Source organism: Microtus oregoni, unplaced genomic scaffold (genome assembly GCF_018167655.1).
Source record: "Microtus oregoni isolate MIOR12 unplaced genomic scaffold, Mior012 000116F_ref0000321, whole genome shotgun sequence".
NCBI lineage: Eukaryota > Metazoa > Chordata > Mammalia > Rodentia > Cricetidae > Microtus > Microtus oregoni.
This window is the reverse complement of record NW_024544745.1, coordinates 1,136,313-1,152,089: the sequence shown is the minus strand read 5'-3', so window position 1 is coordinate 1,152,089 and position 15,777 is coordinate 1,136,313. Positions and strand designations below refer to the sequence as shown.

The 15,777-nt window shown below is 35.4% G+C and overlaps 2 protein-coding genes across 4 annotated transcripts in view; both read left to right on the top strand.

Moving 5' to 3' along the window:
* The window catches only part of LOC121444019 (putative bifunctional UDP-N-acetylglucosamine transferase and deubiquitinase ALG13), a 41,522-nt gene that overhangs the window by 8,554 nt on the left and 17,191 nt on the right, over positions 1-15,777 (top strand). For 2 of the 3 annotated variants that reach the window (XM_041645744.1, XM_041645743.1), the window contains 13 exons: positions 1,971-2,052; positions 2,218-2,380; positions 3,582-3,657; positions 4,491-4,599; positions 6,310-6,374; positions 7,111-7,211; positions 8,573-8,700; positions 9,587-9,833; positions 10,232-10,345; positions 10,704-10,836; positions 11,355-11,475; positions 12,399-12,431; positions 12,529-12,584. In XM_041645744.1, the coding sequence (XP_041501678.1) occupies positions 1,971-2,052; positions 2,218-2,380; positions 3,582-3,657; positions 4,491-4,599; positions 6,310-6,374; positions 7,111-7,211; positions 8,573-8,700; positions 9,587-9,833; positions 10,232-10,345; positions 10,704-10,836; positions 11,355-11,475; positions 12,399-12,431; positions 12,529-12,584 (1,428 nt within the window). The remainder of the gene's footprint in view (positions 1-1,970; positions 2,053-2,217; positions 2,381-3,581; positions 3,658-4,490; positions 4,600-6,309; positions 6,375-7,110; positions 7,212-8,572; positions 8,701-9,586; positions 9,834-10,231; positions 10,346-10,703; positions 10,837-11,354; positions 11,476-12,398; positions 12,432-12,528; positions 12,585-15,777) is intronic. The other variant, XM_041645745.1, reaches the window with a different exon arrangement.
* On the top strand, positions 14,399-14,815 carry LOC121444022 (60S ribosomal protein L34). The gene has a single exon (XM_041645752.1). It carries the CDS (start codon positions 14,447-14,449, stop codon positions 14,798-14,800), a length of 354 nt encoding a protein of 117 aa, XP_041501686.1. The 5' UTR covers positions 14,399-14,446; the 3' UTR covers positions 14,801-14,815.

Sequence of the window (15,777 nt, the reverse complement as noted above, 5' to 3'; positions counted from 1 at the left end):
GGCCAGAAGAGGGCGCCAGATCTCTTTACAGATGGCTGTGAGCCACCATGTGGTTGCTGGGAATTGAACTCAGGACCTTTGGAAGAGCAGGCAATGCTCGTAACCACTGAGCCATCTCTCCAGCCCTAATGGGAATTTTTTAATCCATATAGTCTATATATTAATTCTGTTTGATAGGTAGTTGGCCACATTTTTTCCCATTTTAGAGGCTTTTTTTAAAGATTTATTTATTATGTATACAACATTCTGCCTCATGTATGCCCACACGCCAGAGGAGGGCGCCAGATCTCAGTACAGATGGTTGTGACCCACCATGTGGTTGCTGGGAATTGAACTCAGGACCTCTGGAAGAGCAGTCAGTGCTTTTAACTGCTGAGCCATCTCTCCAGCCTCGAGAGCATGGTAGGCAAATATTGTGCATTTAAGCAACACCTTTAGCCCCAGAATCTGTAAGATTTATATTTGATCTTGTGAGTTTGAGACCAGTCTGGTCTACAGAGTGAGTTCCAGGACAGCCAGGGCTACACAGAGAAACCTTGTCCCTTGTTTCAAAAAAGAAAAAAAAAAGATTAAACTCTACATTCCTACATGAGAGTTTTTTTGAGTTTTCAATTGGAATTGCTCTTTCACTAGTGCTTGATTCAAAACAGATTTTTGAGCAAAAATTTTAAAAATGTTTACAGCCATTACATGAAGAAATTTTGTCATAGGAAACATTTACTTAAAAGTTTTAGTTTAGGGCTGGAGAGATGGCTCAGTGGTTAAGAGCATTGCCTGCTCTTCCAAAGGTCCTGAGTTCAATTCCCAGCAACCACATGGTGGCTCACAACCATCTGTAAAGAGGTCTGGTGCCCTCTTCTGGCCTTTAGGCATACAGACAGAATATTGTATACATAATAAATAAATAAATATTTAAAAAAAAAAAGTTTTAGTTTAATAAACACAGCACTGGAATTGTTTTGTAAAGGCCCGGGAATTTAAGGAATCAGCTATGAAGTTAACGCTTTATTTTTGTAGCCATATCAGTAACTTAAAATTTCTCTGGAAATGTCCTTTCTCCATAGTATATTCTTCATATTCTATTCTGCAGTGATTTTTCTTTTACCTTTTTTTTTTATTAAAAATTTCTACCTTCTCCCCTCTTCCCATTTCCTTTCCCCTCCCCCACACCCCCTCTCCCTCCCTCTCCAGTCCAAAGAGCAGTCAGGGTACACTGCCCTGTGGGAAGTCCAAGGTCCTCCCCCTCTCCATCCAAGTCTAGGAAGGTGAGCATCCAAACTGCCTAGGATCCCACAAAGCCAGTACATGCAGTAGGATCAAAACCCAGTGCCGTTGTCCTTGGCTTCTCAGTCAGCCCTCATTGTCAGCCATATTCAGAGAGTCCAGTTTTATCCCATGATCCATCAGTCCCAGTCCAGCTGGCCTTGGTGAGCTCCCATTAGATCAGTTCCATTGTCTCAGTGGGTGGACACACCCCTCGGGGTCCTGACTTCCTTGATCCTGTTCTCCCTCTTTCTGCTCCTCATTTGGACCTTCTTTTACCCTTTTGAACAAATTGTTTAATGTTTGTCCTTTTTCACTCTGTCTAGATTTTGGATAGTTGGATAGTGGGATATTTTACATAATTTCTCCAGTTATTCCGAGAAATTAAGATTGGGCTTCCGACATCTATTAGGCTTTCTGTTTTGTTCAGCAATTGAATTTGTGAAAAATTCTATCTTAATGCAAATCTATCAGTCAGGACTTTAGTGAATTTCAGGAATGTGATTGAGGCTGGTGTTTTCAATCTTGTTGCATAAAAGTCATAGTTTCTTTTTGAAGTGTAGATTGTATTTTCTTATTTCTATATTTGCTAAATGTCTTTTTAGAATAAAATTCAATTTAGTTTATTAACTGCTGATTTCCATCTTAATTTTATGGTTACAAAAGATATGTTAACAATAACAATTATTCTGTATGTTTTTCTTTAGATTCTTCTCTGTTATTCAAATAATGGCCACTATGATTCTGTGTACTCAAAAGAATTTCAATCAACTGCAGGAATTTGCCAAGGTATAATAAGTAAATGTATGGGTGTGATTTCAGATGATTTGTTACCAGTCTTTAAACTGAAGGACTTTTAAAACATTGTTGCCACCTATAGAACCTAAATGCTGGCTTATGAATGTTTTAACATTGTTATGAAAATTCTGATTTTGGTTCTTTTTCTTCCTTCAGCTATATTATATGAAATGCTTTATAAAGATGTATTTGCTGTGGATGAAGAACTATTGAAAACTGCAGTTGATTTGTTTCGAAGTGGTTCCAGGAGAAACAAAAATCATGCTTTGACTGGAAATATAGAAGCCAGTACTGATCAGAAAAGCTCAACCGAGGATAGGTACTGAAAGAAAAAGGTTGTCAACTCTTATGATTAAGGGTTGTCAACTCTATGATTTCATACTTCTTTGAGTTAGCATCTGAAAGTAGAAATAGCCTGATTACATATGTGCACATTTATGTATGCGTGCACATTTATGTATGCTAGGTATAAATTGTTTTTAATTGGAAGACAAAAGTTTACCAAATTGTATTGTAAGAAATGCTTAGACTTAGAGTTCAGTTAAAGTTAGAATCATCGTTTTTTTCTAGAAGAGACTTTAGAATTAGTATTCTCCAAATTTAGTTATATATAAGTTATTTGTTGATTAGACAGATTTCTGTACCTTTTGTCATAACATATGAGGTCAGGCTGGGTTTAAGAATCTGCTTTAAGAAGACAACATAACATCCAGGTCAGGTATCTGGCTTAGCAGCCAGTACTTGTACCCACTGAACCATCAGAAGAATATTTTTTTTAAAGCTTATTTGGGAGCATGAGCAGTGGCAACAGTTTTTTTGTCCAAGTGAAGATTTCTTCATTTTTTGCTAATTTTTAAGGGCTTTGGATTTATGGAAGCTATAGTCGTTAAGAGGCAATATTACTACAAAGTTGCCAGCTTTAAACAACTCATTGATGCTCATGTGGTTTAGAAATAATGTCATGGCTTAGCTTATACTTCTATTAATCATGTCACAAGATTGTAATGAAGAAGCTGTCCAGGACTGAGTTCTTAACTGGATTTGGGAAATACACACTCAAGGTGCCTGGTAGCATTTTATTCTTTCTGGTTAATTGATAGGTTTAGTTTTTTGTTGTTGACTGATAGGAAGAGTAACCTACTCTGAATTTTATGAACATGGCTACTTTTTTATACTGGCAACAGGGGAAAAAGATAACATCAAAATGGGTGGGCAATATGGGGTGTTTGTGTATGTGTCTATTTGTAATGCGATTACATAAGTTCTCTATGATTAGAAGCAGCTTGATGGCAGAGGAATCAGAAGCTGTGAACATTTAAAAGTGAGGATCACAGGACCATCTTAATAGAAAGTAATCTGCTAAGTATTTTTTAATACACACTTAACATAGAAACCTAATGAGGATGTGTTGAAAACTTGCTTCATTTTTTAGAATTACCACTGAGTGGTGTGACGTAGGTGAGACATAGAGAAACAGTTGCTGCATTTATATAATGTTTTCTCTGAATCTTTTCAATTAGAATCAAAGAGATTGGTGCCAGCTCCAGTATCGAAAATACACCAGAAGACAGTAAGCAAGGAACAGAAGAACAGAAGGTTTGATACTTTCTCAGGCAGAGAATGTTCATACACTTGTCTTAGAGCACCATAACTTAAAATAATTAAAACAAAATAGTCCATTCTAATTATCTAGAGCCAAGAATAATATTTTTTCCTCTGTGGAAATCCTACTTTTCTAAATATGTAAAATATGTACTTTGTGATAATTTTTATTTTTTTTTAAAGGATTTTATTTATCTATTACGTATACAGTATTTTGCCTGCAAGTCTCCCTGCAGGCCAGAAGAGGGCACCAGATCTCATTATGGATGGTTGCTAGCCACCATATGGTTGCTGGGAATTAAACCTAAGACCTCTAGAAAGGCAACCAGTGCTCTTAACCACTAAGCCATCTTTCCAGCTCGATGATTTTTATTCTTAAGTAGTAGAATTTTCAAAATTAACTCTGAACACTCAAAGTATTTTAGAAACTTTTATTTTGAAATTAAAGTATTATAAATTTAATACTTTGTAGTCAATATTCTGATATTGCTTCATTTTTATCAAGTGACCTATGTAGTCAATATTCTGATATTGCTTCATTTTTATCAAGTGACCTATAATTACAAAATTACATGCTAATCATCTTAAAAGTTGAAGAAAGAGAAGAAATATTTCTATATGTAAAACCTACTTGATTTTAGACACATTTTGCTCTTTTAGTCTCTTGTTTTTAAATACATGGTAAATTTTTGTGCTTTTTTGTTTTAATGACAATGGAAAGGGGAATTATGTACACTTTAAAAAAGAAGAGATGAACTTTGATTCATTTTTCATAAAAGGATGACTTTAAAGATGATGAGTTTATAGCATTACTAATTTTGTTTCAGTCTCCAGAAACTCCATCGAAGATTCCCTTTCCTTATAAAGTGCTGAAAGGTCTAGCTCCAGAAATCTATCGCAATATAGAATTTGATGCTTGGTTGGACAGTAGAAAAGGTAATAATGTATCAGCAGGGTAACTCTTAATCCCAATAGATACAAGAGATCATATTGTAAGTTATTTCTTAGAAGACATGCTTTCATCAAACAGTTTGTCTTAGTTGGGGTTTCAGTTGCTGTGAAGAGACATGACCACAGCAATCCTTATAAAGGAAAACATTTAATTTGGGTGGTTTGATTAAAGTTCAGAGGTTTAGTCCATTATGGCCATGGTGGGGAGCATAGTGGCCTATAAGCAGACATGGTACTGCAGAAGGAGCTGATACATCTTGATCCAACAGATAACAGGAAGTGATCTGTCTCATTGGTCGTGCTTCAAGCATATATGAGACCTTAGACCCGCCTCTAAGGTGACACACTTGCCCCCAAAAAATCACACTTCCTAACAGTGCCACTCGCTATGAGATTATGGGGGACAAACTAAATTTCAAACTACCACACTGTTTAAATAAAAAAGATCAAAGGAGCCTACTACTACTACCTGTATGTGGTTTAAATCTATGAAAAGTAGGTTTATAAATGGAGCTATATATTTACCTGGGACTAAAACTATGATAATGTACAGGGAAAACCTGTAGGTAGCTTCAAGAGTACAATGGATGTTTAGTGAATGGAAAAAAACTTATCCAAAATTTAAGTATTATGATTATGTTGATTGATAAATAAATCAGGACAGTGAATGAGTTCTGACCTCACACATTTTTGTTTGTTCCATCCATGAGCTGAGAATGATATTTGCAATTTTTATTTTTTATTATTTACTTTTTTTGAGACATGAAAATTATATAACTCAGTGTTTATTAAATATTTTAAGAATGGAATATTTTTATTAATTTTATTCATTTTCACGTACATATCTATGTATACTCAGTACTAAAGGTGCATTGCATGGGAAGACAAATTTTGTACCCTCGTTATTTGATTTTTCAAGACAGAATTTCTCTGTGTAGCCTGGCTCTCCTGGAACTTGCTTTGTAGACCAGGCTGGCTGTGAACTCAAGATCTTCTACCTCTACCTCAAGAGTGCTGGAGTTAAAGATTTTTGCCACCATCATCCAGTCTAGAGGACAAATTTTAAATGTTCAATAACAAGTGCCCTCACCAACAGAGAATTGATTCATTTTGAAAGTTTAGTGACGCAAAATATCTAAAATTGGCTGTCTGGCTCTTTATAGGACATATTTATGAAAATAACTTTTAATAAAAGTAACTCTTAATGTAAATTGTTTTCTGTAGATTATATATAATTGAATTCATCAAACTAGCTGTTAATATACTGCTTGCACGGGATAATATCTCACATTCAACTTCTTGAAGTTTGATGAATTCAGCATGGTTAATTAGAATGAAAGTTAAGACCTTGTATAACATAAAGTAAAAGAAATACTTATAAGTACTTACACACATGTGCATGAGGCTTCTTGGTATTACTTTCAAATTGTGACTTTTGTGTTTAACCAAATCTGAAACTACAAATTTTTACCTAAGTGTGCTTTAAATTTAAATTGCGGAACTGATTTTGCAGGTCTGTTTAATAAATTGACCATAGCAATAACCCATCAAGGGTGTTAGAATGACCCTTTGGGACATTTCTTCTACTAACAGCATCATTAAATACATTGTGTTAAAGTAAATGAGGTAATTAAATAATGTGCAGTAAGAAAAAGAATTCAATTAAATTGAACTTTTAATCTTTTTCTTTAATAGAACTTCAAAAACCTGATTGCATAGAATATGCTGGAAGACTTTACCATTTAGGGGACAAGTGTCAGGTCAGTTCCTTCTTTAAAGATAATGATTTGTATCTTTAACCATTAACATGAGTTGATTATCCTGGGCATTGTGATGCACGTCTGTTATCCTATCTCTCAGGAACCATAGAAATGAGAATAATACATTCAAGGCCAGGCTGAGCTTTTTCAGACTTTGTCTGAAAAAACAAGGGTTGAGGGTATAGCTCTCAGTTGTAGAATACTTGGCCAGCCTGTCTAAGGCTCTCGATTGTATGCCCAGCTCAACAGCAAAAACGTTGATGAAGACTCCTTTACAAAATGCTAGAAGAAAGATTTCTTTGTATTGTGTTAAATTTTAATTATTGATTTTGTGATAATTTGATGTAAATTGATATATGTCTCATATACTGGCTATGATCTCAGTTACTTTAAAAAAGCAGACATTGGGGCTAGAGATGGCATAGCAGTTAAGAATACTGCTCTTCCAAAGGTTCTGAGTTCAATTCCCAGCAACCATGCAGTGGCTCACAATCATCTGTAATGAGATCTGGTTCCATCTTCTGGTATGCAGGCACACATGTAGGTAGAACACTGCATGCATAATAGATAGATAGATAAATAGATAGATAGATAGATAGATAGATAGATAGATAGATAAATCTGCAAAAGTAGACATTGAATTACATTTAGAGAGAAATGGTTATTTGGCTAAACACATTTGTCAGTGGATAAGACCAGATGAATTACTATATAACTACTATTTCCTATCTTTCAGGTTTGCTTGGAACCAGATGGAAAATATTATAATGCTCATATTCAAGAAATTGAAAGTGACAAAAACTCACTAATAGTTTTCATTGAGGAACTGGCAGAAAAGTAAGATTGTATAGTAATTAAATTTAATAGGTGTTTGCTCATTAGATTGAGAATTATCAGGATTCTAGTAAAGAAACTCAATTGTATCTGCTAAACTAATTATTTTGCTTAATCAAAGTCAATGTTGAGAAGTAAAATATTAAAATTTGTTTCATATAAAAATTCTCCATTCTAGACATTGGAAAGTTTGATAGATCAAGTCCAACAGAATTTTGATGTAATATTCATGATAATTTGAAAAGTGAGTTGTTGAGTTTCTGTCTGTGTTTCTTAGTTAGGCTTTCTATTGCTATGAAGAGACACAATGACCAGTCTTGGAAAGCATTTAATTGAGGTGGCTGCTTACATTTCAGAGGTTTAGTCCATTATCATCATGGGGGTGTCAGGGATGACCATGGCTGTGTACAGGCAACTATATTGCTGGAAAAGGAGCTGCTACATCTTGATTCATCAGGCAACAGGAAGTAATCTGTCTTACTGAGTATGACTCGAGCATATATGAGACCTCAAAGCCCACCTACAGTGACACACATCCTCCAACAGTGTGTATTAAACCTGGGACCTTATACTTACTAGACAAGCAGTTTACCTGACTATTTCCCAGCCCTTACTATTTTTAATTTTTTTGAGACAAGAATTTAATTACATCATTTCTCACTTATCTCACTCTAATCTTGCCCATATACTTTCTCTTCTTTTTTTATTAATTGTTACATGCACATATGTATATATTCTTAAATATATTACATTTTCAGTATTTGTATGTACATTACTACTTTTTATTTTGAGACAGTAACTAGTTTTCCATTCTGGTCTTGAGCTTGAAGGTCAGATTCTTGCTAAAGGTTTTGTTTTGAAACATGCTTTCATGATCACAGATATAGAAAATAAGACCATGACATGGCAATTTGATACTCCAAAAACATTTCACTTTTTAATTGGTCAAAGTAAGTGTAATTTATATACCCACATCTGATAGGAGTCTGCTTAGTAAATAATGATCTTCTTTCATGGAAAGAAAGCAGATTTTTGTGAGTTAATACAACCTATCACCATATTCTGGATGTGATAGACACTAAATGGCTGTAAAAGTATATAAACTAACAAGTGTATAGGAAAGCTAGTGTAACAAAAGACTTAAAGAAAATGCACTTGAGTCAGGGGTCGAGGCTTGTGCCTTATTTCTCACACTCAGGAGACTGAAGTGGCAAATATCTCAGCTTGAGGCAGTGGGTTCCAGGCCAGCCAAGGAAAACTGAAAAAGGAAATGTGCTTAAAACTGAAGCAGGAAGGCTACATTGTTTACTTGGGTGAGAGCTAGGTGTGTGCTATAATGGCTTCATGATATCTTTCACTTCAAGGCATGCAGTTCCGATGACTAATGTAAAACCAGTCAACCAAGTGGCACTTCTTCCTTCCTGGATTACTATTCCAACCCGTAAAGGAAGAGGTTACCAGGCTATAACTGGAGGCTATTTCCCACAAATAGGTTTGTATCCCAACTGGTTTTCTTTTTATTTTTTAATTTTATATTTCAGTTTTCTTACATTATAATTTCCAAAGGTATGTCATATGTTCCGTTGTAGAGTAACATTTCTTCCACACTGCTGTGCTAGGATAGCTAATGCTTTGGTGGAGAGAAGAGTGGTATCCTGTATATTCTAGATTGATCCTTGATGCCTATACCATTGGTACCAATAGGCTATTTTGCTTAGTCATAACAATAAAATTGTCTCTGGACATTAATAGATATACTCTTGTAGGAGGCAGGTGACAGCATTGTCCTTGTTTGAGAAACCACTTTTTAGACTACCTCATAAACAGAGTTTAAGTATTTTCAAAGAGTTAGGAAGACATCTCATAAAAGCAACCAGATGTATTCAACGTATTTTTTTAGAGAAAAATAATTTGGGTGACTAGATGACTAATTTCTGATGACCAAATCTGCCAGTATTAAAGAGAGGGTTGAAATACTATTTAAAACACCCATCAACACAGAAGTGAACTGTTTCTTTGGCCCTTCCAATTAATATCTTTGAAAAACTGCATCAATTTCTACTTCATACTTCCATACTTATTTTGTTTCTAAGAAAAGTATCTATGTGACAGGTTTTTTTTTTTTTTTGGATTTTTTTTTTTTTCCGAGACAAGGTTTCTCCGTAGCTTTTTTTGTTCCTGTCCTGGCACTAGCTCTTTTAGACCAGGCTGGCCTCGAACTCACAGAGATCCGCCTGCCTCTGCCTCCCGAGTGCTGGGATTAAAGGCGTGCGCCACCACCGCCCGGCCTATGTGACATTTTTAAGGTATGATGAGGATAGATGAACATAACCATTTACTTTGGATATAATGCTTATTTACTATTCATTTTTTGAAAGTTTTGACAGATATGAACATGAAGCAACGGAAGAAGATGTCCAAGAAAGTTCGAGGAAAAGAAGTTTATATGACCATGGCTTATAGCAGGGGAGACCCGCTTATCCCACCCAGAATTCAGCATAGTATGCATTTTGGGCATGACCCACTATTGTACTATTCACAGACAGCTGGCCAAATTTTGTCTAGTGAACATTTCTACCCTCAACATTCATCTCAAAGACAAGGTCGGGGATATGGGATGCCCAGGTAAGAATTAATTGATTTTCATGATAATGTATGCCATTGTTTTGGTTTTTAGAAATAATTCCCATACAGAATTATAGTATAATTGACAAATATAGCTTCTATAGTTTGTGCCAAAAGATAGCATGGAGCTGACACATAGTTATCCTTGTCATCCTTTGGCATAACTATATATTCATTGTCTACAAAAATGTGAACACTTAGATGCTTAAAGATAGAATGCCATCAGAAACAAGTGTCTATATGAAATATGCCTGTGTCTCTATTAGTATTTGATAGGCCCAATACCATTACAAAAGTCTTTCTAGTTGAATGTTTTCAGAAACTATGTTAATTCTACTTAACTATTGAGACTTGCAAGAGTTAGGTATTTCTTTTTTTTTTTTTTTATTTATTTTTAGGGATTCGTCTCACTTAGTAAACAGGCAAAACATGCCAAATCCTAAAGTTGGATTTTACCCTGGCCAAGGTAGAAGGTGCTGCCAGAACTATGATAATGTCTCCTATAGGTCTCGGTAAGAATTTGAAGTATTAAAAGTTGAGAAAAAATTGGTGTGGGTAGTTTTTTTGCTAAGCAATGATAATATGTACCATCTTTCTAAAACCTTAGTTTGGGGCTAGAGAGATGGCTTAAGGAATAAAAACATTAGTTGTTGTTCTGGAGAACAGGATTCAAATCCTAGGGGATCCTCTGATCTCTATAGACACCATACACATAGTGTACAGATATACAAGTGAGCAAAGTACTCATACCCATACACATAAATTAAACCCAAAAGCATCTGTTAGCAGATACTTGTCTTCACTGAAAAATTAGAAGCAAATTACTGTCATATTTTAACTTATTCTCCCATTTTGATTTCCAAACTTAAGTTCTTTTAGGCGTAGCCACCGTCAGATGGAATGCATGAATAAGGAATGCCAGTATGGTTTTGTTCCTAAGAATGGCGTGGAAGAAAATGTTACATTTTATGCACCTGAAGGGAATGAGAATGCAACTTTACCTGTAAGTGTGTGATAACTTTACTGAAAAAGATTTTTCTTTTTTTTTTTAAAAATGCTATATGGTGAAATGTGTTTTTTTTGTGTGTGTGTGTATGTGTGTTATATATCATATATGATTTCTACACTTAACCCCACCCCTAGGATCAAAACTAGGCTTTGCATATGTAAAGTATTCTACCTCTATAATACATCCACAGCCCTAATTTTAACATTTTTCATATGAAATATGAAATAAAATAAAATCTTCAGAAACTATGAAGTCATTACCTTAGCGATTTATAGTTAAGAATACATATTTTGGAGCTGTTACTGAGAAGATAGTGGTTTAGACCGTCTGCGGTATAAGGAAACTAACATTTTTCTTTTATTGCTTCACCTCTTTTGGACTCTAAAGTATTAAAGTAGCGACATTAATCTTACGGTATTAACTCAAAATTTAGTGTCTTTAACTGACGTTTAGAATACCCTTCCAAACTTTTCTCTGACAAATACATGTGCATTTGTCTTTCTTTGGTACAGAGCAGTGGTGATTCCACTTCAATGGTTCCTGTTACTTCAGGATACCGTGTTGCAAGTCAGGGATATAACTCATGCAAACCAACTTTGAATTCAGAAAACAGCACTGACCAGTGTGGCAACGGTGAGTGAATTAGTGCTTAGTAATTTTTGAAAAGTTGATTGTTGCATTTGTTTATCAGAACTTGGAAATATTATTTTGGGAGTTTCATACCTTTCTGATAACTTGAAAGAAGTATTAGGAATGGTGAGATGCTTCAACGGATAAAGTGCTTGCCAGGCAAACCCGAGGACTGGAGTTCAAATCTCAAGACCCATGTGACCCCAAAAGTTCTTACTTGAACTGAAAACATTTTAACATTTATTGAATGCTATCTACCATCCATTCTAGTAAATGATTATAATTTATTCACAGTCTTTATGATAATTATGGGAAATACGGCATTTCTTTATTATATGTGAGGAAATTGAGGTTCAAAAGTCGACGAAATGGTAAAGGCTATACTCTTGATAATGGCACTGACACATATTTAACTTGATAAAAATTTACATACCAAAACAATTTACTTACTCAGTGTACAATTCAGTGTGTGTGTGTGCATGTTTGCATGTATTCATATAATCTGCTCTACAATCTCATCCTTTCCCAAAGACCATTCCTCATTTATACCCAAACTATGATTTGTATTTGTCTCTATGTATACTTAAAATAGCTACTTTTCTTTGTTTGGCATTTGTTTATTTTTACTATTTACCCGTCAATGACACATTATTATTGAACTATTCTGGAGAATTATGTACTGTAAGGGTGTGTGAGACATTTTGAGTGACTTTATTAATAAGATACTTCTAAAATTGTCTCTGCTACTTATCTCAGGGAATTTTGAGCAGAGATTTGTACTATTGACAGCTTACTTTGTCTTTTGTTGACTACTAAGAAGGCTCAAATGACTAAGTCATATATTTTAGTTTTGAAAATATGCCCAAACTGGACATTTTACTCTGCCAATTTAAAAAGATCTGTGTACACACATTTCTGTTTTCTAGGAGGATATCATGGAGATTATCTTTATTCTTCAGGTCAGTGAAATATAGATTTAATTTGATATTCTTCATTGTTTATTTATGTTAAAGTAAAATAATGCTCATTTTTTTTTGCTTTGGCTATATCCTCTAGAACAAGGCTATGAAACTTCCAGTGTATATACCACAACTGTATCTACAGCAAACCTGGTAGGTATTTAATAATAATGTGTATGAATAGCTTATATACTGTATAGTTAGGGCACAGGGGAGGTCTGTAGGAGAGCATGCTTAGGGACTCAGATGTGGCCTTCATTCATGATTGCAAGGCAGAAACTGTATGGTGTGCTGGCACTAGAGAGAACAATTAACCATTTTCCTTTTCATTTTACTTACCACAGCAAATCCCACTAGAGCCTTTCAGTGTCTAGAAAATAGAAAGTTGGAAATACTTTGATAGGACTAAGAATAAGAACTGTGTTCAGTGTTATCTCCTTCCCAAAGTTAAACTGCTAGCACGAGCTCTTACTCCAAAAGAGGTAACTGCAAAGCCCAATATTTCTGGGTAATATGTAGATACTGAATCCATATACATACATGTGTGTATGTATGTATATATATGTGTGTATACATACACACACATAATCTTGGAGGTCTAAAACTAAAAGCCTTCATACCATGCCTGCAGCTCAGTTTAGTCATGGAGTAGATGAAAAGTAATAATAAGGGGGCTGGAGAGATGGCTCAGAGGTTTATGAGCATTGACTGCTCTTCCAGAGGACCTGGGTTCAATTCCCAGCACCCACATGGCAGCTCACAGCTGTCTATAGTTGATAGTTCTAGGGGATCCGACACCCTCACACAGAGTATATACAGGCGAAACATTAAAAGTAAGTAAGTAAATAAATAAATAAATAAATCTTAAAAAAAAGTAATAATAAAATTCCCGCTTAGAATATAGGAATATAGAAGAAAAAAATTACTGATCTGTAGCATTTCTGAGATCTTGAGGTCATACATTCTGTTGTTGGTCTCTTAGCTATTTATGGAACTATCTGGGGACTCTTAGCCAATGATTCTAAAGCTTTCTTTTTCCTTGGCCATATTTGACGTTGGAATTAATGAATAGTGAGTGACTTTTTGTCCTGCATTGTTTTTGGTTTTCTTATTTGTTTTGGTGTTTTGAGATAGGGTCTTACTATATAGCTCTGGTTGACCTGAAACTCACCATGTAAATGGGCTGGTCTTGAACTCACAAGAGATCTGTTGCTTTTGCCTCCTGGGTTCTGGGATAAAAGGCAAATTGACACCACACCTGGTATACATTCTAAAGAAAACTGGAGAGCCCAGAATTATTATTTTTTTATTTTTTGTAGTTCTTTAGTTTTTCGAGACAGGGTTTCTCCGTGTACTCACTATGTAGACCAAGCTGGCCTTGAACTCAGAGATCCACCTGCTTTACTTCCGAAGCACTGGGATTAAAGGCATGTGCTACCACTGGTTGGCCCCCAAAATTATTTTATTTACTTGCACAGATTTAGTTTTTGGCTTATGAATTTTTTAGCTGATTAATTTATTTAGATTTTGATTATCAGTAGCCATATTGCTAATTCTTTTTGTAGATTAGATGCACTGCTTATATTTGCCTTGCTTTATTCTTCCATTTGATTCCAAGTAAATTTAGTACATCAAGTGCTAGTGAAGGATCCATAAATTTTCCAGGAAATAATTACGTGTGTTGAATCCATTCAAGTCTTATTTTGAGTCATTCATCATAATGTACACAGAGATCTTAATTATTTTTATAGAAAAGTTAATGAAATAATAAAAAATTAAAGGTACCTATATTGATGCATACTATGGAACTGAGTTTTAACTGGTTTTTGTCATTCAAAGCTTTTAGTCTCTTCTGTTGCTGAAGTTTACAATAAGTGTTTCTTAACCTTATGATTCCTATATGCAAGAGATTTTATTCCCTTTCATTCCAGTCTACACACTACTAATGGTGTCCGTATACTTCTGTTAAAAAAGTCAAAACATCTCTTCGGGGACGGTGCTTAGAGGCACTCAGGATGGTCCAGCGTTTGACATACCGTCGTAGGCTCTCCTACAACACAGCCTCCAACAAAACTAGGCTGTCTCGAACCCCTGGCAACAGGATTGTTTACCTTTACACCAAGAAGGTTGGAAAAGCACCTAAATCAGCATGCGGTGTGTGTCCAGGCCGACTCCGAGGGGTTCGTGCTGTGAGACCGAAAGTCCTCATGAGATTGTCTAAGACAAAGAAGCATGTCAGCCGCGCCTATGGTGGCTCCATGTGTGCCAAGTGTGTTCGTGACAGGATCAAGCGGGCTTTCCTTATTGAGGAGCAGAAAATCGTTGTGAAAGTGTTGAAGGCACAAGCGCAGAGTCAGAAAGCGAAATAAATGTGCGGCTTTTTTAATTAAAAAAAAAAAAAGTCAAAACATTATTGACATTCATTTTTTAAACAACTGCCACAAATCATAATCTCCTTCCCACTTAGTTTTCTTTTGCTGCAGCATCCTGTTTCCAGTTACCAGTTTGTGTTGAGCTAAATTATGCTTTTGGATTCCTCCCCCACATCTTAGTGAACATTTAACTTTATTTTTCTTTTCATTTTCTTATGATTGTTACATGTTATTTTTACACATTGAGTTTTTCTGTTCCATTTCTGTGCATGGAAGTATCATTCATTACTTATGTCCATTATTTCCCCCTTTTTTACTTTTTTTTTTTTTTTGATTTTCGAGATGGGGTTTCTCTGTAGCCTTTTGGTTCCTGTCCTGGAACTAGCTCTTCTAGACCAGGCTGGCCTCGAACTCATAGAGATGCGCCTGCCTCTGCCTCTGCCTCCTGAGTGCTGGGATTAAAGGCGTGCGCCACCATCGCCCGGCAGCAAGTAAAAATTCTGATTTAATTTTTTATCCTTTGTTTTTCCTTTCTTCCATTTAATTAAAAGCTTTTTCCACCCAAACTATTCTTATAAGCTTTTAAAAATATGATCTCTTGAAATAGCTGAAATGAAAAGGGAAATAAAATCCTAGCCTTGGGGCTGGAGAGATGGCTCAGTGGTTAAGAGCATTGCCTGCTCTTCCAAGGGTCCTGAGTTGAATTCCCAGCAACCACATGGTGGCTCACAAACATCTGTAATGGGGTTTGGTGCCCTCTTCTGGCCTGCAGGCATACACACAGACAGAATATTGTATACATAATAAATAAATAAATATTTTAAAAAAAAATCCCAGCCTTAAAGATGACAAGAATGAACACTTTGTTTTCTGTCATTTTAAATTCGCTTTTCATGTTCAAAAGTTGACTTTATCACATACCCCATAGCAGTCAGTGCCTCTATGTTATGTTCCATTTTGCCTTTCTTCTTTTT